Genomic DNA, 19,655 nt, shown 5'->3' with positions numbered 1-19,655 from the left:
GGAAGGCAGGAGAGGGCTCTGGTGTGATACTGTCTGTCCAGTCAATTATGATGTGGGCAGCAGTGATGTCGTCCTGTCTGTTTTACCACGCGAATGCTTGGCATGTCACACCTGCTCTCTTGTGTATTCCCATGACCTTGCTGGGAAGGAACTATTACTCTCATTTTCAGAAGAGAAAGTGCAGTGCAGGAAGAGGTGCAAAGCGCTTAGCTCAAGTGCCAGGTCCAAAGTGCTCCCTGGACAGAGAGTCACACCCACATGTGTCTGATCTCAAAGTTAGGACCCCTTTTCAGGCTAAGAAGTGAGTGGGATTTTGTGGGCGAGTCTGGGCACTGATCTCTATTTCTGGCATCGTGTCTATGATACAGGTGAAGTGTTGGGTACGATCAATAAACTGTTGAAACACCATTTGTTTGTAAGTTGGGGAATTCCTGCTTCTCGCAATGGAAAAAACTTTAGTGGCAACTTCCTACCGAACTTGGTCCCATGACATCTAGTGGCCACCCGGAGGAATGCAGTGGAACCCCTGGACGTTGGCTAGCAGGTGCAAATGCTGGTACTTCCCGGGATAAAAGACGGGCTGAAATGGACAATAATTGAAGTATCCGTGGAATTTATAAAATGCACACTTAGGCCTCGTGACACTTGTAATTCTTGGTTTTGTTCCTAATGATTATGCTTATTTACCATCACTGGTGGAAAATACACCTTATCCAACCCATTGTTTTTTAATTGGTAAACTATGTTTAATGATTATAATAATATAGTATAGCATACTAAAATATAGTATAATAGAATATAAACTCATTTTGGGATTATTCTCAATAATAAAAAGCATTATAAAATTGAAAATGCTATAGGTGGCTAGTCTTTTCCCCTGGGGGTGGTGTGGAAGTCTTAGGATCACCATAATGCTGTATCAAAAAAACTATATGATGATATACATAAACAGGCTTCCCATCTGTTGTGCCTAAACATATTCTAAGACATGATGTGCTTTATAGAGACTTTCTGATTACAGGGGAACCTCCAGAGCACTGCTTGAGTGACTTTCACACCACAAAGGCACGACAACAGGATCCCCAGGCTATTTCGTGAGAACACAGATTTCAACAGCTTCTCCACTCCCCGCCTCCATCTCCACCCCAGGATTCAAATAATGGCAAACGTCCAAAGGAAGATTCTTCCATAATTGATGCTCCTTTACAGGGAGTCCCGGCTACAAGGCAAGAGGAAAGTCTTGTCACTGTGGGGTTAGGATACGTGGGTCCAAGAGCAATTCACCAAACTTACACACTCAAATTAGTTTTCAAACATTTTGGGTTTGGCAAACTACATCTTGCTAAGCCCCCTTTCCCAACATTTTTATACCCATGTGGATTTCAGGGGAAATTTAATATGTATGTTTCTGATTCACTTAGGCTTAACTCAGCACAATTGTTTAGCGAAAGGCACTTTATGTCCAAGAATCTTCCAGAACCCTTTTATAAGCCCCTTAAATACCTTTCCTTCTAACCAGGAAGTGTGTTTTGCCAGAATAAATTGAGCTCACCACCCCGCCAAATAATTCAAATTTAGTTCAAAACGCAGAATCCCTGAACTTCAAAGAGGATTGCAAATTTTGCAAACAACTCTTCATGTCACTGAGAAAGTCTGGTGGCAATATTGAGAAGTGTAGAACGCTACGAGGGAGATGCAGTGGTTACATGTAGTGGCATTTTGTATATTTTAAAACCAGAAGTCTCACTTCTTGCTGCATGGATTGAGTGCTGGCCTGGCCAAGAAGCTTCCAGATCTGGGTGGCCCAGGGACCTATGCAGTCACATCAGCTCTCTGAGCATTGGTACCATATTCACTCAGAAAGTGCAGCCCAAAGCTAATACCCCCCAGCACCTCAAATGGTGGGCTACCTGCCTAGCCCCATAATCAAAGCTGTGGATGAATGACTGAGTTAGCTTCATTTATTCCATCCCAGGGTTATTTTCTTCTTTGTTCTTTAATTTACCATAAACCTGAGCACAGATATTCAGAATATTTGATTAAAGCCAAAAAAGATAAAGATGGTTAAGATTTCAAATGTGCTTATTGTATATAAAGAAAACATTATTATTCCACCAGGGTTTAGAAGTTTGTCTTTTTCTAATCTTGGTGATACAGCATGATTTAAGAGTCTCATGCTCTACTGACTGAGCTAGCCGGACGCCTTACAGCATGATTTAAGTAGCCAGTTGTATCACTTAGGATTAGATTCAACCACATATAACAGAAAGCCCCAAAAGGAGGGATTTACCCTGTGCTCACATGAAAAAAATCCAAGGGAGGAAATCTGGGGCAGAAAGCCTCATTCTACTGTAACCAGGGACATAGGAATCTGCTCCAACTTTTTTATCACATAACTTCCATTCTCAGAACTGCTTTATGGTCATAAGATAGCTGCGAGAGCTCCAGCCCTTGCATCTATGTTCCAGGCAGCAGGAAGGAAGAAGAGCCTCTCAGCTGACTCAGCCCCACGAAAAGAGTTCTTCGGAAGCCAAAACCAAAGACTTTGGCTTATATCTTATTAACGGTTCCCATCTGCAAGAGGGGCCTGAAAATATGTTTTATCAAAGCGCACTGTTGTCCCCAGTAATTCGAAGTTCTACTAGCAGGAAGGAAAGGAAGAGTTGGGTGATCAACCAGTTGTCTCTGCTTTCCCTGCCACGCTGTCTCCTGGCGTTGTCACAACTCTTAATCACTGGGGTAATGGGTGGAAGGTGGACCAGGGGAAAAGTTCCAGCAGTCGTAAACTGTCAGGCTGGGTATGTGTAAGGCCTGATCAAGGCCTGACCCACAAATGTTTTGATGTATCGTCTTTTGCTTTTACATAGTTATTTCTCTGCTTCTGCGTGGTCTGAACTTGATTTACCTCAGACCAATATTGTGTGTAAAGATTTTCTCTCAGGTCTAGAAAGGACCTGGAAAGGAAGCGGCTAAAAACTGTGGTTCTGTGGCCCTTTCCGCTTTGACGTGGTTGGGTGTCAGCTGGCTCATCTTCTGCAGGCCCAGATGTTCCTGTGTCTGGTGTAATCACTGAAGAAAACTCACAGGAAAATAGCTCAGTTTGTGTGTTCCCTGAGGACAGAATGATGGAGAAGCACAGAGCCATCTTGTGGGACCTTGAGTTCTAATGAGTGCGAAAGCCAAGTAGCTCCCTGTTCACATCAAGTTTCGGCAACACTGAACAATTCACATGAAAGGTGGGATCTACCTCATTGACACCAGGAGGGAGATGCCTGCGGTAAAGTTATATTCTCGGGATATCTGGGTGGCTCAGCGGTTGAGCATCTGCCTTGGGCTCAGGGCGTAATCCCGGGGTCCTGGCATCTAGTCCCGCATCGGGCTCCCCCCAGGGAGCCTGCTTCTCCCTCTGCCTGTGTCTCCGCCTCTGTGTGTGTGTGTCTCTCTCTTGAATAAATAAATAAAATCTTAAAAAAAATAAAGTTAATATTGTCTCATTTCAAGGGACCTATCAGCCCATTGTAGCCAAGAAAACTGAGGTTAGGTCACCTGTCCTGAGGCACTGAGGGGCCACACTGCTTCCCAGCTCTGGAGAACCACCTTCATCTGAAGAGTCTGGCTTTCCGTGGAAGTGTTCTGAACACCCAGGGGCCCCAGAGCCTGGTCTTGACTTCTAGATGCTGGGTGAGGTGAGTGGTCTTTGGGAGGCAGTTCTGCAGCTGGCCACCAGCTGTGGGGATGCTGAGGACCTTCAGGAGGTCTCTGGGCACCCCTATGGAGGCTTAGGTACCAGACTTGAAATGAAGGATAACGAAAATGTGGGATCCATTACTACCGCCATCATTATTAATTACATTTGCTATAGACCTCAGTATCTCCCACATTGTTTTATAAGTTTAAAATAGAATTAGGTGGAGCTTTCAAAGCTGGTGGAGGGGTAGAGGGGTAATCGAACTTTGATTTTATCTTAGTGTTCTCTTCACAATTGCTTTTACTGAGCATTCATCAAACAAACAGGCCCTCCACACAAAATGTCTTGGATTCATAGAGATGCCAAGAAGCCAGACAATAGCAGCACCACAGAGCTGCATACAGAATAAGAAGAATATTTTTACAGTAACATTAGTAGAGTGACTGTCGAATAGAGAAGCTTCCACAAGTCAGAGAAACCAGCAGAACTTGCTAACTTCCCAGAGGAATCAGTCTCCAAGAAGAATGGGAAAATGAAGAACCGGTATACATACAGCACTTTACAGTTTATAAAGCCTTTCTTTGCACCATTCTGTTGCTTGAGCTTCCTCAAACACTGTCAAGTGAGAAAGAGATTATTTTTTAGAGAAAGAAATCGAACCTCAGAGTGATGAGGCATCTGACCCAAGGACACCCAGCTGGAATCTAGATCAGAGATGTGGTTAGAAGGGGCTGGGCCTCTGCACCTTGGTGTTCAGGCACTCTCTCTGGCACCCAGACACCCAGTGGCAGACTGTGGGAGGAAATCGTCCTTCCTCCTCCCTTAGCAGTGGCAGTCACCATCTTGGAGGCCAGGACCTCAAGGTCTGGTCCCTAAGAAAGGCACAGCCTATAGGAATGCTGCTACCACTTCCACCTGTGCCTTCACCCCACTCTATGCTGCTCCAGAGGCATGGGGCTACAGGAGGACCCAGGTGCTCGCTCACCTTGGTGAAAGAAGAAGAGCATATACAGAAGAAGGTAAGAGAAATCCCTCCTCCACAGTCTGCCCCACCCACCCCCACAGCGTCTGGTCTTGATTCCTCCACGGCCGCTGATGTCTGGGGCAAGTATCTGCATGCCTCTGTTTACTCACCTGTAAAATGGGGGGAAGAGCATCTTGCCTTCATCCCTCCCACTGAGTGGCAAGACAGGAGCAGGGGTAGCTTGCTGGTCTAGACAAGTCTGGAATCAGGCCCATCCTTCTGACCTGTTCTCTGGGAGCTCCCTGCTATGACTGAGGGCCCTGCTCCCAACCCAGGCTCCCAGGATCATGAGGGTGGCTGTCAACAGGAGCATCTGCAGGTGAGGAGGTCAGCGTCATTGGAGCTGGTCCCCAAGGCCAGATGCTGCAGATCACAAGGGTGTCTTGGGGTGTGAGCTGAGGTGGCTTCTGTCCCCAACTTCATGATAAGCAAGGGGGCTGCTGTCTACCTTCCAGCACACAGGCTCCACTCTCTAGGCGAGCAGAGTTCTACGCCCCCACCCTGTTTGCCTCTACCCATCCATCCAGCAGTCACTCACAGAATTCCCTCCACAGATCTTCAGACTTTTTTTTTTTTAAGGTTGGCACAAGTGCCATAAGTTCAACCATCCAGGATCCCACAGAAACTCTTGGAATGGTTCAGTTTAGAAAGCTTCTCCAGTTGCAGAGCCATTATCATGCCATGCTTGGTGTACCCACCAGCCTTGGGGCCCTGGCCCTGGGGGCAAGGAGAATCTACTGCGGTACCCTGCAGGCCTTCCGGGGCCTAGACGCCCAGATGCTAGGGTCCAGCATCCAGCCAGGGGCCCTGACAGGAGACATCTGCCCATGTGTTTCCAAGAGAGCTGAATGGGGGCCACAGGGCCAGTCAGGCAGGGCAGGGAGCCCAGACACTGGCAGCATTGCTCTGGGACTCATGGATGTTAGTGAGCCTGGCACTAAAGACAGATTCACTGCTGCGGGTCGGCCGTAACCCGCGGAGTCCCGGGACCCATTACCCCCTTTCCTTGCTTCACCTGTGCATTCTAACCCATAACAGCACAGGACCCTTCCACCCCCAGCAGGCAGGTGATCTGATGAAGGGTTCGCAAAAGCTTCAAAGCTTACATACTCCACTGTCTGGAGGGACACTCAGTAGCACTGCCTTAAGGAGGAAGAGAGGGGACAGAGATGGACGCTGAGCCCCGCAAAGCCAACAGGAAGAGCATCAGGACAGTAAAGAGTGCCTCCGTTTCCGTTCTCCCCATTGAGATTACTCACAAAAGGAAACAGGCTGACGGGCTGAGCCTAAGGATTAAACCCTTGCTTTCGTTGCTGGTGCCTGCCCCACACCATTGTTCCAGAAACCTGAGGTATGACAAGCATGGGAAGCCACTTGCATGTCTCAGATGGGGACCCGGGGCAAGTCCCTAGGGTTGTTGGAGAGCGTTTCCCAAAGAGCGACACTAGAGGAGCTGGACTTGCCTCTGCTTCCCTGGGAAAGACGAGCCACCCACCGGACAAAAGGCTTCAACACTTAAAACACAAAATTGCAAAGATCTCGTGTGCTTTCTCTTTGGTCTTCTTTTTTTCTTTCTCTTCTTTCTTCCTTTTCTCTTCTTTCTTTTCTTTTCTTTCTTTCTCTTTCTTTTCTGTTAAATCGAGGTATAATTCATGCATTTTAAAAGTCAAAATAATTGCACCCAGGGCCCCGGCTGGAGTGCGGTCTGCGCCCGCTCGGGTCAGAGGCCCGGCGCGGCCCAGCGAGGGCCGACGGCTTGTCCTGGCCTCCCGGCCCTCCGCGTGTGAGGCCCCGGGGCAGCAGGGAAAGTCCGGGCCATCTGGGCCAGCCGGGCCCGGAGGCGGTGCCAGCAGGAGCCGAGGGGGCGCGGCGGGCGGCGGCCGAGCCCAGGCCCAGGCACGTGGGCAGCGGAGCGGGGCCGCCCGGCGGGGCGCGCAGACCCCCGACGCGCCTCGGGGCTCCCGGCTGCGGGGCGCGCATCCCCGGGGCACCGCGCGCCAAGCGAAGCCGGGCGAGTGCGCTGAGCGGCGGCGGTCAGGGGGCGGCAGGTGCGGCCGGCGAGCTCGCCCGACCGCGGGGCAGAGCAGCCGACCCGGCGCCCCCGGCGCCCCCACTCCGCGCCCCGGCCGGCTGCCCGAGCCCCGGCGCTTCCGGAGCCCGGGGGCGCTTCGGGGCGCTCCTCCAGGGGCAGCCCCCGGGGCGGGGGAGCGCGCGGCGCGGTGGCCGGGCGGGGGGTGGCCGGACTCCGCAGGGGCGGCGGGCGGGGTGGGGTGAGGCAGGCAGGCCGGCCCCCTCCCCTCCCCTCCCCTCCCCTCCCCTCCCCTCCCCTCCCCTCCCCTCCCGTCCGCGCCCGCCCTTCCCCCGGTCCTGCAGCCAATTAGACAGCCCCCTCGGGCGGGAGGCGTGGGTCGCTCCATAAAGCGGCGCGGAGCTGTCACCCCGCGAGCAGGCTGTGCACCCTCCGGCCGGAGCCCGCGCCGCAGACTCGGGCGTCTGGGGCCGGGGAGCGCAGGAGAGCCATGGCCACCACCAACGGGGCGGTGGAGAACGGGCAGCCGGACAGGAAGCCGCCTGCCCTGCCGCGCCCCGTCCGCAGCCTGGAGGTCGAGTTCACCAAGGTGAGGCGGGCGCCCGCCTGCCCGACGGCCGCGGGCTCGGCGCTGGGCGGTGCGGCGGCGGCGGGGCCGGGGGTCCGCGGGCCGGGAGCCCCGCCGCCGCGCTCCGCCCCGAGGGTGCCGGGCTGCGGGCGGCGCGCCCTCCGCCGAGCTGGCCCCGCGCGCCGCGGACCCGAGCCTCCGCGCCCGGGTCGGGCCCTCTCGGAGCCGCGCCGGGAGGCGGGACGGCGCGGGCGGGACCGGCCGCCGCGCACCCGCAGGGCACGGGCTCCCGGGCGGCGGGGCTCCGCGCTGCCGGCCTCCGAGCCGGGCCGGGGTGGCTGCAGCCGCCGCGGCCCCGACGTGCCCTTACGGGCCCGCCTGGGAGGCGAGCGGAGGGGCGGGCCGCGGCGCCCCGGGCTCGCCGGCCTCCCCGCGGGCCCTGCGGCCGGGTTCCGGGGGCTGAACGGGTCGGGCTGCGGGAGGGTCGGGGGGTGCCTGGGAACACCGGGGGCTGGCCTGGAAGCCCGGGGCGCGCTGGAGACGTCCAGAACCACGTCCTCGGGAGCGCCCGAGCGCTTCGTGCCTTCCGTGCCAGGCCCACCATGGTTTACCCAAGGTGGGCAGGAAGGTGAGCCCCGGCGAGGCTGCCCGAGCCCAGCGGCCCCGGCTCCCACACGCTGGGACTGCGCTCCCTGCCCGCGGGCTCCCAAGCCGGCCTGCGAGCCGCGGGGGGCCAGGCCCCACCGGGCCGCGCCCCTGCGGTCTCTGCTGTTTCGCGCTGGGCTGGGGAGGCTGGAGCGTCGGCAGAGCGGTGAGATCACCTGCCTAGGGCAGAAGGAAGCCGGCGAGGCCTGGAGCCCGGGCCGCGGAGGGCAGGGCGGCCGGGAGGGAGCGCGATCCGTGGGAGGACACCCCGAAGCTGCTCGGAGGCTGGAGCTGTGCACTGGGGCCGGAGCCTCGGCTGGCTTCTCCTTCCCCAACTTAACCTCCTTTTCATTTTTCTTTTAATTTGCATCTTATCCCTAGCTCCCAACTCCAGCTGCCGCAGCGCTGAGAAAATTTCCCCATCAATTTTACTTTCAAAAGTAGCAATTATGTCCCTCAAATAGTTTTAATCAAGCGGAGAAAGTTGCAGGCCACTATGTGTGGCCTTCAGATTTTGGTCTCTTGGCACTTCATGTCGGCTCTGCCTCTGATCACATGACATTTTAAATTAACTGTTTTCAGAGGGCTCCGTAATCAACAAAGACACTTCGCCATGAACGCTGGAGATTATTTTTAATGTAGTTTCCCTAGTGGTATCAGCTTCAGAGCGAAAATTCCATCACCAGTTCGGGGAACAGTAAGAATAGTACTTTTCAGATGCTGACCTGGTGGTGGTGATGGTGGTGGTGGTGGTGGGGTGGTTTTGTTTTATTTTTGTTTTATGAGGTTGTGATGCAGAAGCCAGAAATTGCCCATGTTAGTGTCCTTTGCCTTTTTACCTTTTTGAGGCCTCTCAGAGCAATGCAGCCACCTATGGAAGTTTCCTTCTTGCTCTGCAAGTCTCTATGGCCCTTCACAAGTGGATATAGAGGAGGATCTTAGCAGATTCGCAGAGCGACCAGTGTCTCTTGTCTTGCTGCGTGCCCCCTCTTCCTAGTGGAACAGACTGGGGAGAGGCAATGAGATAGAGATCCTTAGGGGCTCTCAGGCCATGACAGCTGCTATGGCCTGACACCAGGCCACCGTACCTGCTTCCCTGTGGCTCTGTCCTTGCTCCTGGCCCGCAGGCCGACCACCACTGAGGCCTACCCCTAACAGCAGCAGGGCACAGGCAGCCTGTGTGGTGGTGGCTGATGGACAACAACCCCAGCAAGCAACGCTTAGGGAGCCTCTGGCTGGAGAGACAGCAGACGGGGCCTGGGAAAGAAGCAGGAAACCCAGAACTGCAGAACCCAGGCCCTGGAGCAGGCAGTGGGGAGGGGTGGAGTGTGTGAGCCGGTAAAGGCCTGTTAGTTTTCAGATGGGACTCATGGAGCTTCTTGTTAATGGAGGACATGCCAGAAATGGTGGATCCGAGCCCCAGTTTGGGGGCAACCATTTCCTAGGATAAGTCCAGTTTCCAGAAGGATGGCCTTGTCACAGCTTCTTCATTTGTTCTCACATTTTTTAAAAAAAGATTTTATTAATTTATTCAACAGAAAGCATGCTCACGCCGCCGGAGAGCAAGCATGAGCAGGGGGAGGGGCAGAAGGAGCGGGAGAAGCAGACTCCCTGTTAAGCAGGGACCCCAGATTCTCAGGGCTCCATCCCAGGACCCCGAGATTTTGACTTGAGCCAAAGGCAGACACTTCACTGACTGAGCCACCCAGACACCCCTGATCTCACATTTTAACACTGGCTCTGCTTTGTGACACTAGTGAGGGGAGGGTCGCCTTCAGCATTCCTCTCCCCCAACCCCCCCCCCCCCCCCCCCCCCCAGATCTCAGAGGATAGCAGCCTCTTTCACTTTAGGGCGATCCTTTCCTTTCCTTTCCTTTGAAAATTTCTTCCACTGACAGAGATTCTCTTTAGGAGTTTCTGGTTCACTCAAACACCCTCTTTCTGATCCCTTTTTATAAGAAATACAATTCCCTCCAATCTCCTGTTCTGAAAACATACTCTCTTGAGTTTAGCTGAAGTCCGGTGGAAGTTATGGTCACTGACATCAGCAGCCCTTGCTTGAGTGGCCACCACCTTCACCTCCACCCCGGGGCACCGGGCTCCTCTGAGCAGTTGTGGTTTTCCGGCTCAGCCCGGACAACATGCCATTCCACTCCTACAGTAAAATATGAATTCCATAACCTAATTTTTATACCTCTGTAAGGTTTATCTGATACCAATTCACAAGTCGAGGAGAACATTTTTTTTTCTAGGCACATTTTTCTGATTTGGGGCTCAATGCAGTACAGGCAGCATGATTGGTAGGCCACACTTACTGACCCTTTCTTTATTTGTGTTTTTGTTTTGTTTTAGTGGGGAGGAAATCAACAATAGAAACCACTTATAAGATTACTTACTAGCGTCGTATACAGAAAAAAATTTTTTGCTAAATTGGCAACATCATGATGGGAAAGTATGGTTAGGGTTGAGGAGTCTGACTGGTTTGTTTTGTTTTGTTTTTTAATGTCTCTGGTAAGAAGGGACTACAGATTAATGTCATGACTGACCAAGTAATTTTTTTTCTTTGAGGAATGAACATGCTTGGAGATGAAGTATTATAGACATCTGATCGTTGCAATCTGTTTCCATCCTCCTTATTTATATTCTCTTCTACCATCTCCTCACTTTCCCTCCCCCTTGGAATTGATACCAGGAAGGATCTAGAATCAGCAGTTTTCACTGATGGTCTGTATTTTCTAACCCACGAAATTTCATCTTCCGACAAAGAGGCCTCTCTCTCTGGCTGCACTTCCCTCCCCGCGCTAACTGAACCTCTCTTCTCCACTTATTAATTTCTCGCTGTTACCGAGTGATTACTTGCTGGATGGCAAGAGTGAACTCCTGGATTTGGTTTCAGCTGGAAGAATAAACCTGTAATTGTAGCCTGGCTTGTTCCACGTGCTTCCCTGGGGGCCTGGCCTCATGGTGAAGGCACTGAGCTTCCAGAAGTCGGATGGGCACATCCTATAGGCAAGGGATGCTCTCAGCTCTGGATCCCACACGGGGGACAAGGTGCCTCTGCCCACCTGCCCGGCAAGAGCTGGCCTTCCGTGCTTTGTTCCCACTCTCCCGGGAAGAGTGATCAAAACGGTCTCCCCTAGACTGAGTTTCTTTCCCAGTGAGTCTTGGAGTTTTCACAGGAGAGCCCAGGACGGAGACAGTAACCAAGCCGCACACTGGATGAGATGTCTCCCCTCTCATCTATCATCACTGGGGAGTCAAGTGTTCCAAATGAATAAAATTCACAGTAACTGGAATTAGCCCTTGGAGCGACACGATTCTTTTAAATGACTCAAAGACAAGCAAAGAGATGCATATAGATACAGAAACGGAATTCGATGAGCTAGTTCTGTACTTAGAAATTATTGATGGCATTTCGTTTGATAGAAAGGCTTCTAAAGCATCTTTCCCGTGTCTGTGACTGGGGTCTCTGTGGGCTGTGAGCTGTGATGACAACGCTGTCGCTGTCCCAAGGTGGTATGGCAGCAGATTGTCTGTCCCCTCTGGGTAGCTGGGCCCTGCACACTGTCAAAATGTGTTTTGTACATTATCTGTCACCTCTGTTCCTGGTTCTTCTCCAAAGGCCCTCTCCTTGAATATGGTGCCTTTCAAAGGCAGTTAGCAGACTAAACTAAGAGTAAACAGCACACACCTTTCAGCATGGGAACTTTGTGAATTCTTTTTCATTCACTCGTGATGTCTTCTTATTTTTAACGTCCTTATTCTCAACTGTGTTCTAGATAATTGAGGCTCTGAATGAAGTGATTTTTGTGGATGAAGTCTTTGGTTTTAGATATAAACGGTTATTTGCTGCATCTGTTCATACAACCAGAACATTTCCCAGCTCAGATAGTTTTCTTTGTAGTCCAACACTGGCTTTTAGTAAGGCCACCATAAAAATAGACATTTTAAAGAGAATGGGGGAGGTGTACTAATGTATACCAGTGAAGATTAAGGAGTATATATAGTAAGATTCTTGTAGAAAGCCAGTTCCTCGGCAATCTGGCTGAGGGTTTTGGCAGGGAGGAGGCAGGAGTGCTCACTGCTGACCTACCCTTCAGGGGCAGGTGATCCCTTGGCACTTTATATGTATGAACCTATTTAATATTCCCCCAAACTCGATGAGGGTGTAGGATTTAACTTATACCCTTTAACTATTTAACTCAGCTCTTCCTCCATGAATCCATGTTAATGCTTTAAATGGCTCATTCAGTTAAGCGTCTGCCTTTGGCTCAGGTCATGACTCCAGGGTCCTGGGATGCAGCCCCTCATTGGGCTCCCTGCTCAGCGGGGAGCCTGCTTCTCCCTCTCCCTCTGCCCCTCCTCCCTGCCTGTGTGTGCATGTGTGCTCTCTCTCTCTCTCTCTTTCTGTCAAATGAATAAATAGAACCTTTTAAAAAATAAATAAAAAGAGAGAGACAAAAAAATTGTCTAAATGATTTTAGTTTCATTATGACAAAACGTAATTCTCTGAAAATGTATTAGAAGTCAGGAGACTTGGATTCTAATTCTGAGTGTGCTCCTGGTTGGGCATGTGACTCCATTTCCCCTCCAGGTCCCGTCTATAAAAGGGTGGGAGGCAGGGGAGGGAGGACAAGACGTTACCTAAGGTCCTCAGCATGTTGGAATGATACGATTTTGATTTAAGCCCTAATGCATTACAACTTCCTTTCTTGGTTAGATATTCATCAACAATGAATGGCACGAATCCAAGAGTGGAAAAAAGTTTGCCACATATAATCCTTCAACTCTAGAAAAAATATGTGAAGTAGAAGAAGGAGATAAGGTGAGTGCTTCCCCCACTACCACCCCCACCCCCAGAGTAATTAAATTACAGATAACTAAAGGATAAGGAGGTGGTTTGGCTTAGCTGTAAGACAGACCTGGCCCATACTTGGGGTAGGACCTAAGTGAGCTCCTTCTCAGACACATGGCCCAGAATGGGATCAATTAGGGACGATCCATTGCAGAGTCACTCTCCTTTGATAGATGTTCCCCCGTCTATAAGGATGACCTCAGCTATCCTCATCACATGGCTAAAGGAAAGGTTTTTATCAATGATTTGAACCTGGAGGCATGAAACCATCTTTCCAGAAAGCATTTCCGGCTGGTATGTTTCACCAAGTGCAGCATTCTAGCAGGAGACACTAAAAAAAAAAAAAAAAAAAAAAAAAAACCTTAAAGGGAAAACGACTTGCTAACCAAGTCATGCGGGGGTAATAACATCATGCAATCACCAGATTTCTCTGAAATGATCACAGAAAGCTACAGTCTTTGTAATGATGTATGTACTTATATATATAAGGGACTTCTGGCATGTATCCTTGATACATTTCAAAGCCGGAAAGTATCTTTTAAATATATGTGCCATTAGAGGAAAGGTTGAAGGTAAAGATTTTCTAAGGAGGGAAGAGAAATCTAAACCTCTCCTCAACCACTAATCATCTGATGTTCTTCTAAGTGTATGGGTAACATTGAATATGGGCAAGGTGAAAGATACCTGTAAAATAGGCTTGAATTTGATCCCACCAGTGAGAGTTCTGTAACAGGCAGTTCCCCCCACACAGTGGTTCTACCTGTACAGACTCTCATATGCACAGTCCCTCAAGCTAAGCTCTGTTTACAAAGATAGTAGCATCAAGGAGCTCATCTCTATATGACATGAGGACATGGGGTGGCTAGGGCGTGGGGGGCATGATGTGGAGTGGGATCCCAGTGGGTGATCCCCAAGTACAGTACCCAGTTATCAAGGAAGAGAATGAGATCCCTGCCCCAGGCTCTGGTTTTCCCTTGGTCTGGAGGACTGCTCTGAGAACCCAGAAACAGAGGCTCTCCCGTCCACTGCAGTTGGAGAGGCCCCGGCCTCCAACCCAGAGCCTGGGACGAGGAGACACAGGATCTTGGTGGAGTATCACTCTTAACTGCATCGGCAGCCCTTGCCTGCTGTATACACTTCCCTAGGGAAATGAGGCTCAGCGGGGCCTGGGACATGAGCCATTGCTCATCAGCAACCAAGCCTTAACTCATTTTCCTGAAATAAGAATGAGTGACATTAAACAGCTCTAAACAGCTCTCACTTCTTTCCTTTTAAGAAGAAGGTTCCATTGTGGTTCTCCTATGGGTGCACAGAAAATCCAGTTCCTGCCCATGGAATGGTGCAACACTTCTGCCCCGCCGAGTAGGGGCGGGGTGAGGGGGGGTAGGGTGGAGGTGAGGCCGAAGAAGAGAAAAGTTCCAGATCCTCCCTGTCTGTGGACTTTTCCGATGTGGTCAGTTCTGAGATCCCGAGAAGCATTCATGCCCTGTTCTCACTTGCGGACCGCAGTCCTCAGCTTGAATAAAATGCCAAGACAGACATTTCCCACCTAACTGATGAACTGCAGGGGTGTGTGTGTCCAAACTGAGCCAGCAAGTGGAAAATCTTTTCCCATTTGGGTCACCAAGAAAAATAATTAAGGTCGGTTGTCTTACAAGCTATTTTAACACGCTTTTATAATCAGAAGGGAAGTTCATACTTGGCCGATGTAGAAATCTTGAAAAAGATACATGATGTAAAGACGCAAAAAGTCACCTGGAAGCCCCGACCAGGTCCAGTGATCTCAAACTGAGCTGCCACCTTGACCACCACCACCCTCCCTCCTCTGCAGCGTGATGGAGGCAGGTGTCTGCTAGCCGATGAAACTGACTGCTGAGTTCCCAAAACGCAGTTCCTACAAGAGGTGACACACTCTTTTCTGGTTTTTGGCCACTCAGCTTGACGTGGATAAGGCAGTGGAGGCCGCACATGCCGCCTTCCAGAGGGGCTCACCCTGGCGCCGCCTGGATGCCCTGGGCCGTGGCTGGCTGTTACATCAGTTGGCTGACCTTGTGGAGAGGGACCGCGCCATCCTGGCTGTGAGTATATGTACACAGGCGGCAGGGCAGGAGTGGGACCACCTGGCCCCCTATGGGGCTTGGGGGAGATCCAGGGTGCTGATTTTGTATGGAGGTAGATGTGTTGGGTCCTTTGAGGTCTAGCTCTCTGGCAGGAGGCACACCTGCCAGAGAGGTGTCCACACCTTCTAGCTCCAAACCCTTTCTGTTTTGAAGTCAGACTTTTGCCTCCCCCCGCCTTTGTTCTTGACCAAGAAGTTGCCTGGAGGAAGTTCAGCTGCGTTGGTGGCTCCCAGACTCAGGAGGATCATGGCCCACCAGATGATTGAGGCCATATCCTGGTCCTACATGTACATTTATGAAATTAACTTTTTTAAAAAGATTTTTTATTTATTTATTCATGAGAGACAGAGACAGAGAGAGAAGCAGAGACATAGGCAGAGGAAGAAACAGGCTCCATGCAGGGAGCCCCATGTGGGACTCGATCCTGGGTCTCCAGGATCCCGCCCTGAGCTAAAGGCAGATGCTCAACTGCTGAGCCTCACCCAGGTGTCCCAATTAACTCTTTTTTTTTTCTACCTGAAATCTCTTTTATTATTAAGTCTAACTTCATCCTAGGTGACAGGATCCATGAAATTACAGGTTTAATGTGCTGGCATATATATTTTTTTCAAATACTTATTAAAATAGATGCCACCACTTAATATAGAAAATATTTCCCATAGAACTTAAAAATGACCCCATTTCACCCCTGAATTGTGCAGTGGTGAGCATGTGTGGAGTGATGGTGAGAGCAGGGTAGCCTGGTCATGGGGAATCTTAGGGTATCAAAGACCTCAACTCCAATCCCAGCTCAGGACCCTGAGATCATGACCTGCACCAAAGGCTGATGCTTAACCAGCTGAGCCAGCCAGGCACCCCAGTTCCCTCCTCTCTTGATTTGATGTCTGGAACGAGCAGTAGAATAGCTACCTACATGGAGACCGCATCGTCCAGGACACTGAAATTGTTTTTGCCTGTGGATATGTGATTTGGGGCTGGAGAGTGGGGGAACTGTGTATCTGGGGTGCTGCTCTTAGGTGCATTGCCCCGAGGGTGCGTCTGCATAGACAGCTGAGCTCTCCTGCCTTCTGGCCCAGTCAGGCAGTCCAGCATGTTTGCCCCCAGTCCGGACGAGGGCGGCTCCCTCTCAGGGTCAGCGTTTCTGTCCGTGGAGCCTCTGGCTTCTTCCTGCAATGAGAGCCAGCCTCAGCTCTCTCAAGCTGCCAGACTGGCTTTTTCAAAAACATTTCTGTTTTCACCCAGCATGAGCTCATCGGTCTGCAATGTCCGTGGGGGCTAATAGCAGGCGGGAGAGGATGTGCCCTGGGCACCCCTCCCCACCCTGTCCCCAAGCGTCAGTATCATCTTAGGGAGCAGGGGCTGGGGAGCCACCTTTGCCTTCAGCCCGCCCCATGGTCCTGGGAGAGACAGAGCAAGTTGCCTCTGTCATTGGGACCTTGCTGCCCACGAGAAACGAGATCCAGCTCTTTGCCACATCATGAAAGGAACAAGAGAATGACTGGCAAATACAGTTCTTCGAACCAGGACCACATCACCCTCCACCTCCATAGGGTTTTCCTGCATTTTCATGCAGCGAAGTGTTCCTTTCCATCACATTCTCTGGCCGCCTCAGTGGTTTTGACAGAGCTACGTATTCACTTCTGTATTCAATGTTTAGAAACAGATGTGGGGGACCTGGCAGCCCCACGTTGCTCCCCTTCTGGAGGCACCTGGGGCCCAGGCTCTGGCTCTTCAGGTGCTCTTTCTGGAAACCTCCAAATAGGGGCCCTCCCTGTTTACTCTCTTTTCAACCCAAGCCCTGTTTCTGGGCCTCCTCATTCTAAGCCTTGGCACACGAACGGAGTCTCAGGGCAGGTTCGTGGGGCCCTTTTCTTCACTCTTTTCTATCTGCAAGTTACAGGGTGTCAATTTTTCAGAAGGCATGTTTTTCTCTTAAAATGTCAAAGGGAGTAAACTCGAGAGCAGCTGTGGTTTACTCATGGTCCAGCCGCAATAACTGTTTCAAAGTCCCAATCGGTAGCTGACACTTGATTTCCCTGGTCCAGTCCTGTCCACTCATCTGTGAATCTTTTTTTATGCTTAAAAAGAATTTCCTGTCTACACTCATTATGATCCCAGTTTTGCTTGGACAGCTTCCATAGAACCAACCTGGCAAATTCATGTTGTCACTCTGGGAAGCAAACTTGCCCAAGTTAATAACAAAAGAGAGCCAACGTTTGCTGAATACTCACCGTGGACCAGGCTTGTTGTTAGACACTTGGCCTGCACTTTGATGATCCCAATGCAGAGATGAGGACACCGAGGCCCAGAGAGTTTCAGGAACCTGTCTAAGGTTATCCAGCCAGAGAAAGTAAGCCAGGGCTAGAGGCAGGAATGCCCTGCAGGCTATGCCATGGTCCCCTGCCTTTCTCTTCCTTGTCCTATCCCAGAAAAGGGCTAAGAATAAACTCCTGGTCCCACTGACAGATCCACAGGTACTGTCAGGAGTAGCCTGGTCCTGGGCCTTTTGGCATGATTTGCAACAGTTGGGTTTCCCATGGAAAAACAAGTTTCAACTTGGAATTTAACTTAATAGGAGCCAGAGATACAGTGACTGGATGTTACCTTGGCCTGAGCAGCATCTGCTGGGGGGCACGGGGATACATAACAGACTCAGACCAGCCCTGTAACCTTCAGCAACTCACAGTCCTGTTTCCTTGGTGTCCCCAAGTAAGGATCGCCAAAAAGGAAGATGACCATAATCATCACAGCTTTTACTGTCATCATGAAACAGTTAGCATGGCACTTCCTGTGGGCAGGCCCTGTCTTAGCCCTCACCCCAGCCCTCATGAAGCAAGTACCCCTATTATTACTATTATTATTATTATTATTATTATTATTATTATTAAACAGATGAGGAAACTGAGTCAGGGAAGGATTTGAGGGCTTGCTGCCCAGTGAGGGGAGCAGTTGCTCCTGTTTAGGAATGCGTGGCTCCTCCCTGAAGCAAAGTTCTGATAGTCTCCTGGAGCACCCTATGTAGCCATTCTGCAGTCTTCCTAGATGCAAATGTCCTGGAGCAGCAGCCTAAGGAGTGGTCACTGTGCTGGCTGGAAGTTAGATGCCCCAAATTCAGTGTTCCACTGGGTGACCTTAGGTATCTTCAGCCTTGGTGTGGACACCTTGAAGTGACAACAGAGGTGTCAAAGCCAGAGATGAGGTATATGCAGGTGCACGTGGAGGGGCCTTTCTTCCCCAGTGAATCACCAGCTCACTGCATGGACTCTAAAATGAGAATCTAGCCCCAGGCTATGTGTCAGGGTGGCCACTTCCTGCAGAGATGGATGACAGGCGGTTTTAGCGCCGGGCTCAACTGGGGCCGCTTGTCTGAAGGACAAAGGAGTCCTCTTAAACCCAGGCTGGAAATAGAAAAGAATCCTGCCATTGAGCGGCTGCACACTCGCCCTGGGTAATCACCTCCCTCACCACAAGGACGAGCCTACTCCTTCCAACTGTGCATCCGGCTTCGGCAGCCCAGTTGGGGAGGACTGTGCCTTTGTGCTGGTGGCACTACCCTTTGGGGGCTCTGTCACTCTTTCTATAGCCACACTGGTCAGCCTAGCCAGGAAGGAAGAACCTGCATCCCCACCCCTTATTGCTAGAGGAAGAGAGCGCTCTCTCCCGCCTCCCCAAAGGCAGCCAAACTCACGAGAGCCCCCTGGGAGTGCACAAACCCCTGTGGCCAGGCCACACAGTTGAGACAGCTGTGCTCCAGACAGAAGACCAAATACAAAGACCGTGTCTTCCTTCCCAGCGAGGCTCCAAATCGGACTTTTACTGCTGTTCTTCATGGGGACACATGCCCATGCCCTAGCCAATCCCCTAGACTGGGGTGTTTTGAAAGAAAAGTCATCCTTGACAATCTGAGACAGGTCTTAAAGGAAATGGAGTGTCTTGCTTTCTGAAGGGACACGGGGAACATTGCGCGTGCAGTGTCAGAGGACTGTGCTCTCTTCTCCTGCACCGATAGCCTTAACCACCTGATGGCTAAAAAGGAAACTATATCTGAAATAGATGTTGTCTTTGTATTGCAGACCCTGGAAACGATGGACACGGGGAAGCCGTTCCTTCATGCCTTTTTCATCGATCTGGAGGGCTGTATTAAAACCCTCAGATATTTTGCAGGGTGGGCTGACAAAATACAGGGCAGGACCATCCCCACAGGTGAATGAACACAGGATTCCTAGCCTCATGGGAGGGGGAGAGGGGAGGAGCGTTGGTTTTGGGGGGCTTTGTCTTCTCTTTGCTCCAGCTAGCCTTTTCAGAGCACCCCTGGTTTTTCCCTCCCAAGGCACCCTGCCCTATTGTAAAAGAAGTGGCACTGTGGCAATTTCTTCTCCTAAGGAATTTTACTTTTCTAAAACTTTTTTAAAGATTGTGTTTATTTATTTGAGAAAGAGAGAGAGTGAGCACAAGCAGCAGGGAGAGGGAGAAGCAGGCTCCTGCTGAGCCAGGAGCCCAACACTCAATCCCAGAACTCCAAGATCATGACCTGAGCCAAAGGCAGATGCTCAACCCACTGAGCAATCCAGGCGCCCCAGGAATTTTACTTTGAAAATTGAGTTAAAGATCATTTCTTTGTGGACTAGACAAGACTTTGAGCTGACACCTTTGTGGGCTTCTTGGTTTCTTTCTCATCTTTTTGCTACGTAAAATCCTTATAGGTGAATCCCAGTGTATTCTCCAT

The 19,655-nt window shown here is 50.9% G+C and overlaps 1 protein-coding gene across 1 annotated transcript in view; it reads left to right on the top strand.

Moving 5' to 3' along the window:
• Window positions 1-7,141: 7,141 nt before the first annotated feature.
• ALDH1A3 (aldehyde dehydrogenase 1 family member A3) overlaps window positions 7,142-19,655 on the top strand; it is a 37,690-nt gene continuing 25,176 nt past the window's right edge. The window contains exons 1-4 of the mRNA XM_025437622.3: window positions 7,142-7,330; window positions 12,675-12,779; window positions 14,747-14,887; window positions 19,003-19,132. Coding sequence (XP_025293407.1) covers window positions 7,232-7,330; window positions 12,675-12,779; window positions 14,747-14,887; window positions 19,003-19,132 — 475 coding nt within the window. The 5' untranslated portion in view covers window positions 7,142-7,231. The remainder of the gene's footprint in view (window positions 7,331-12,674; window positions 12,780-14,746; window positions 14,888-19,002; window positions 19,133-19,655) is intronic.

The sequence above is a fragment of the Canis lupus genome, chromosome 3 (assembly GCF_003254725.2).
Source record: "Canis lupus dingo isolate Sandy chromosome 3, ASM325472v2, whole genome shotgun sequence".
NCBI classification, from domain to species: domain Eukaryota; kingdom Metazoa; phylum Chordata; class Mammalia; order Carnivora; family Canidae; genus Canis; species Canis lupus.
This window is presented reverse-complemented; position numbering and strand designations above follow the sequence as displayed.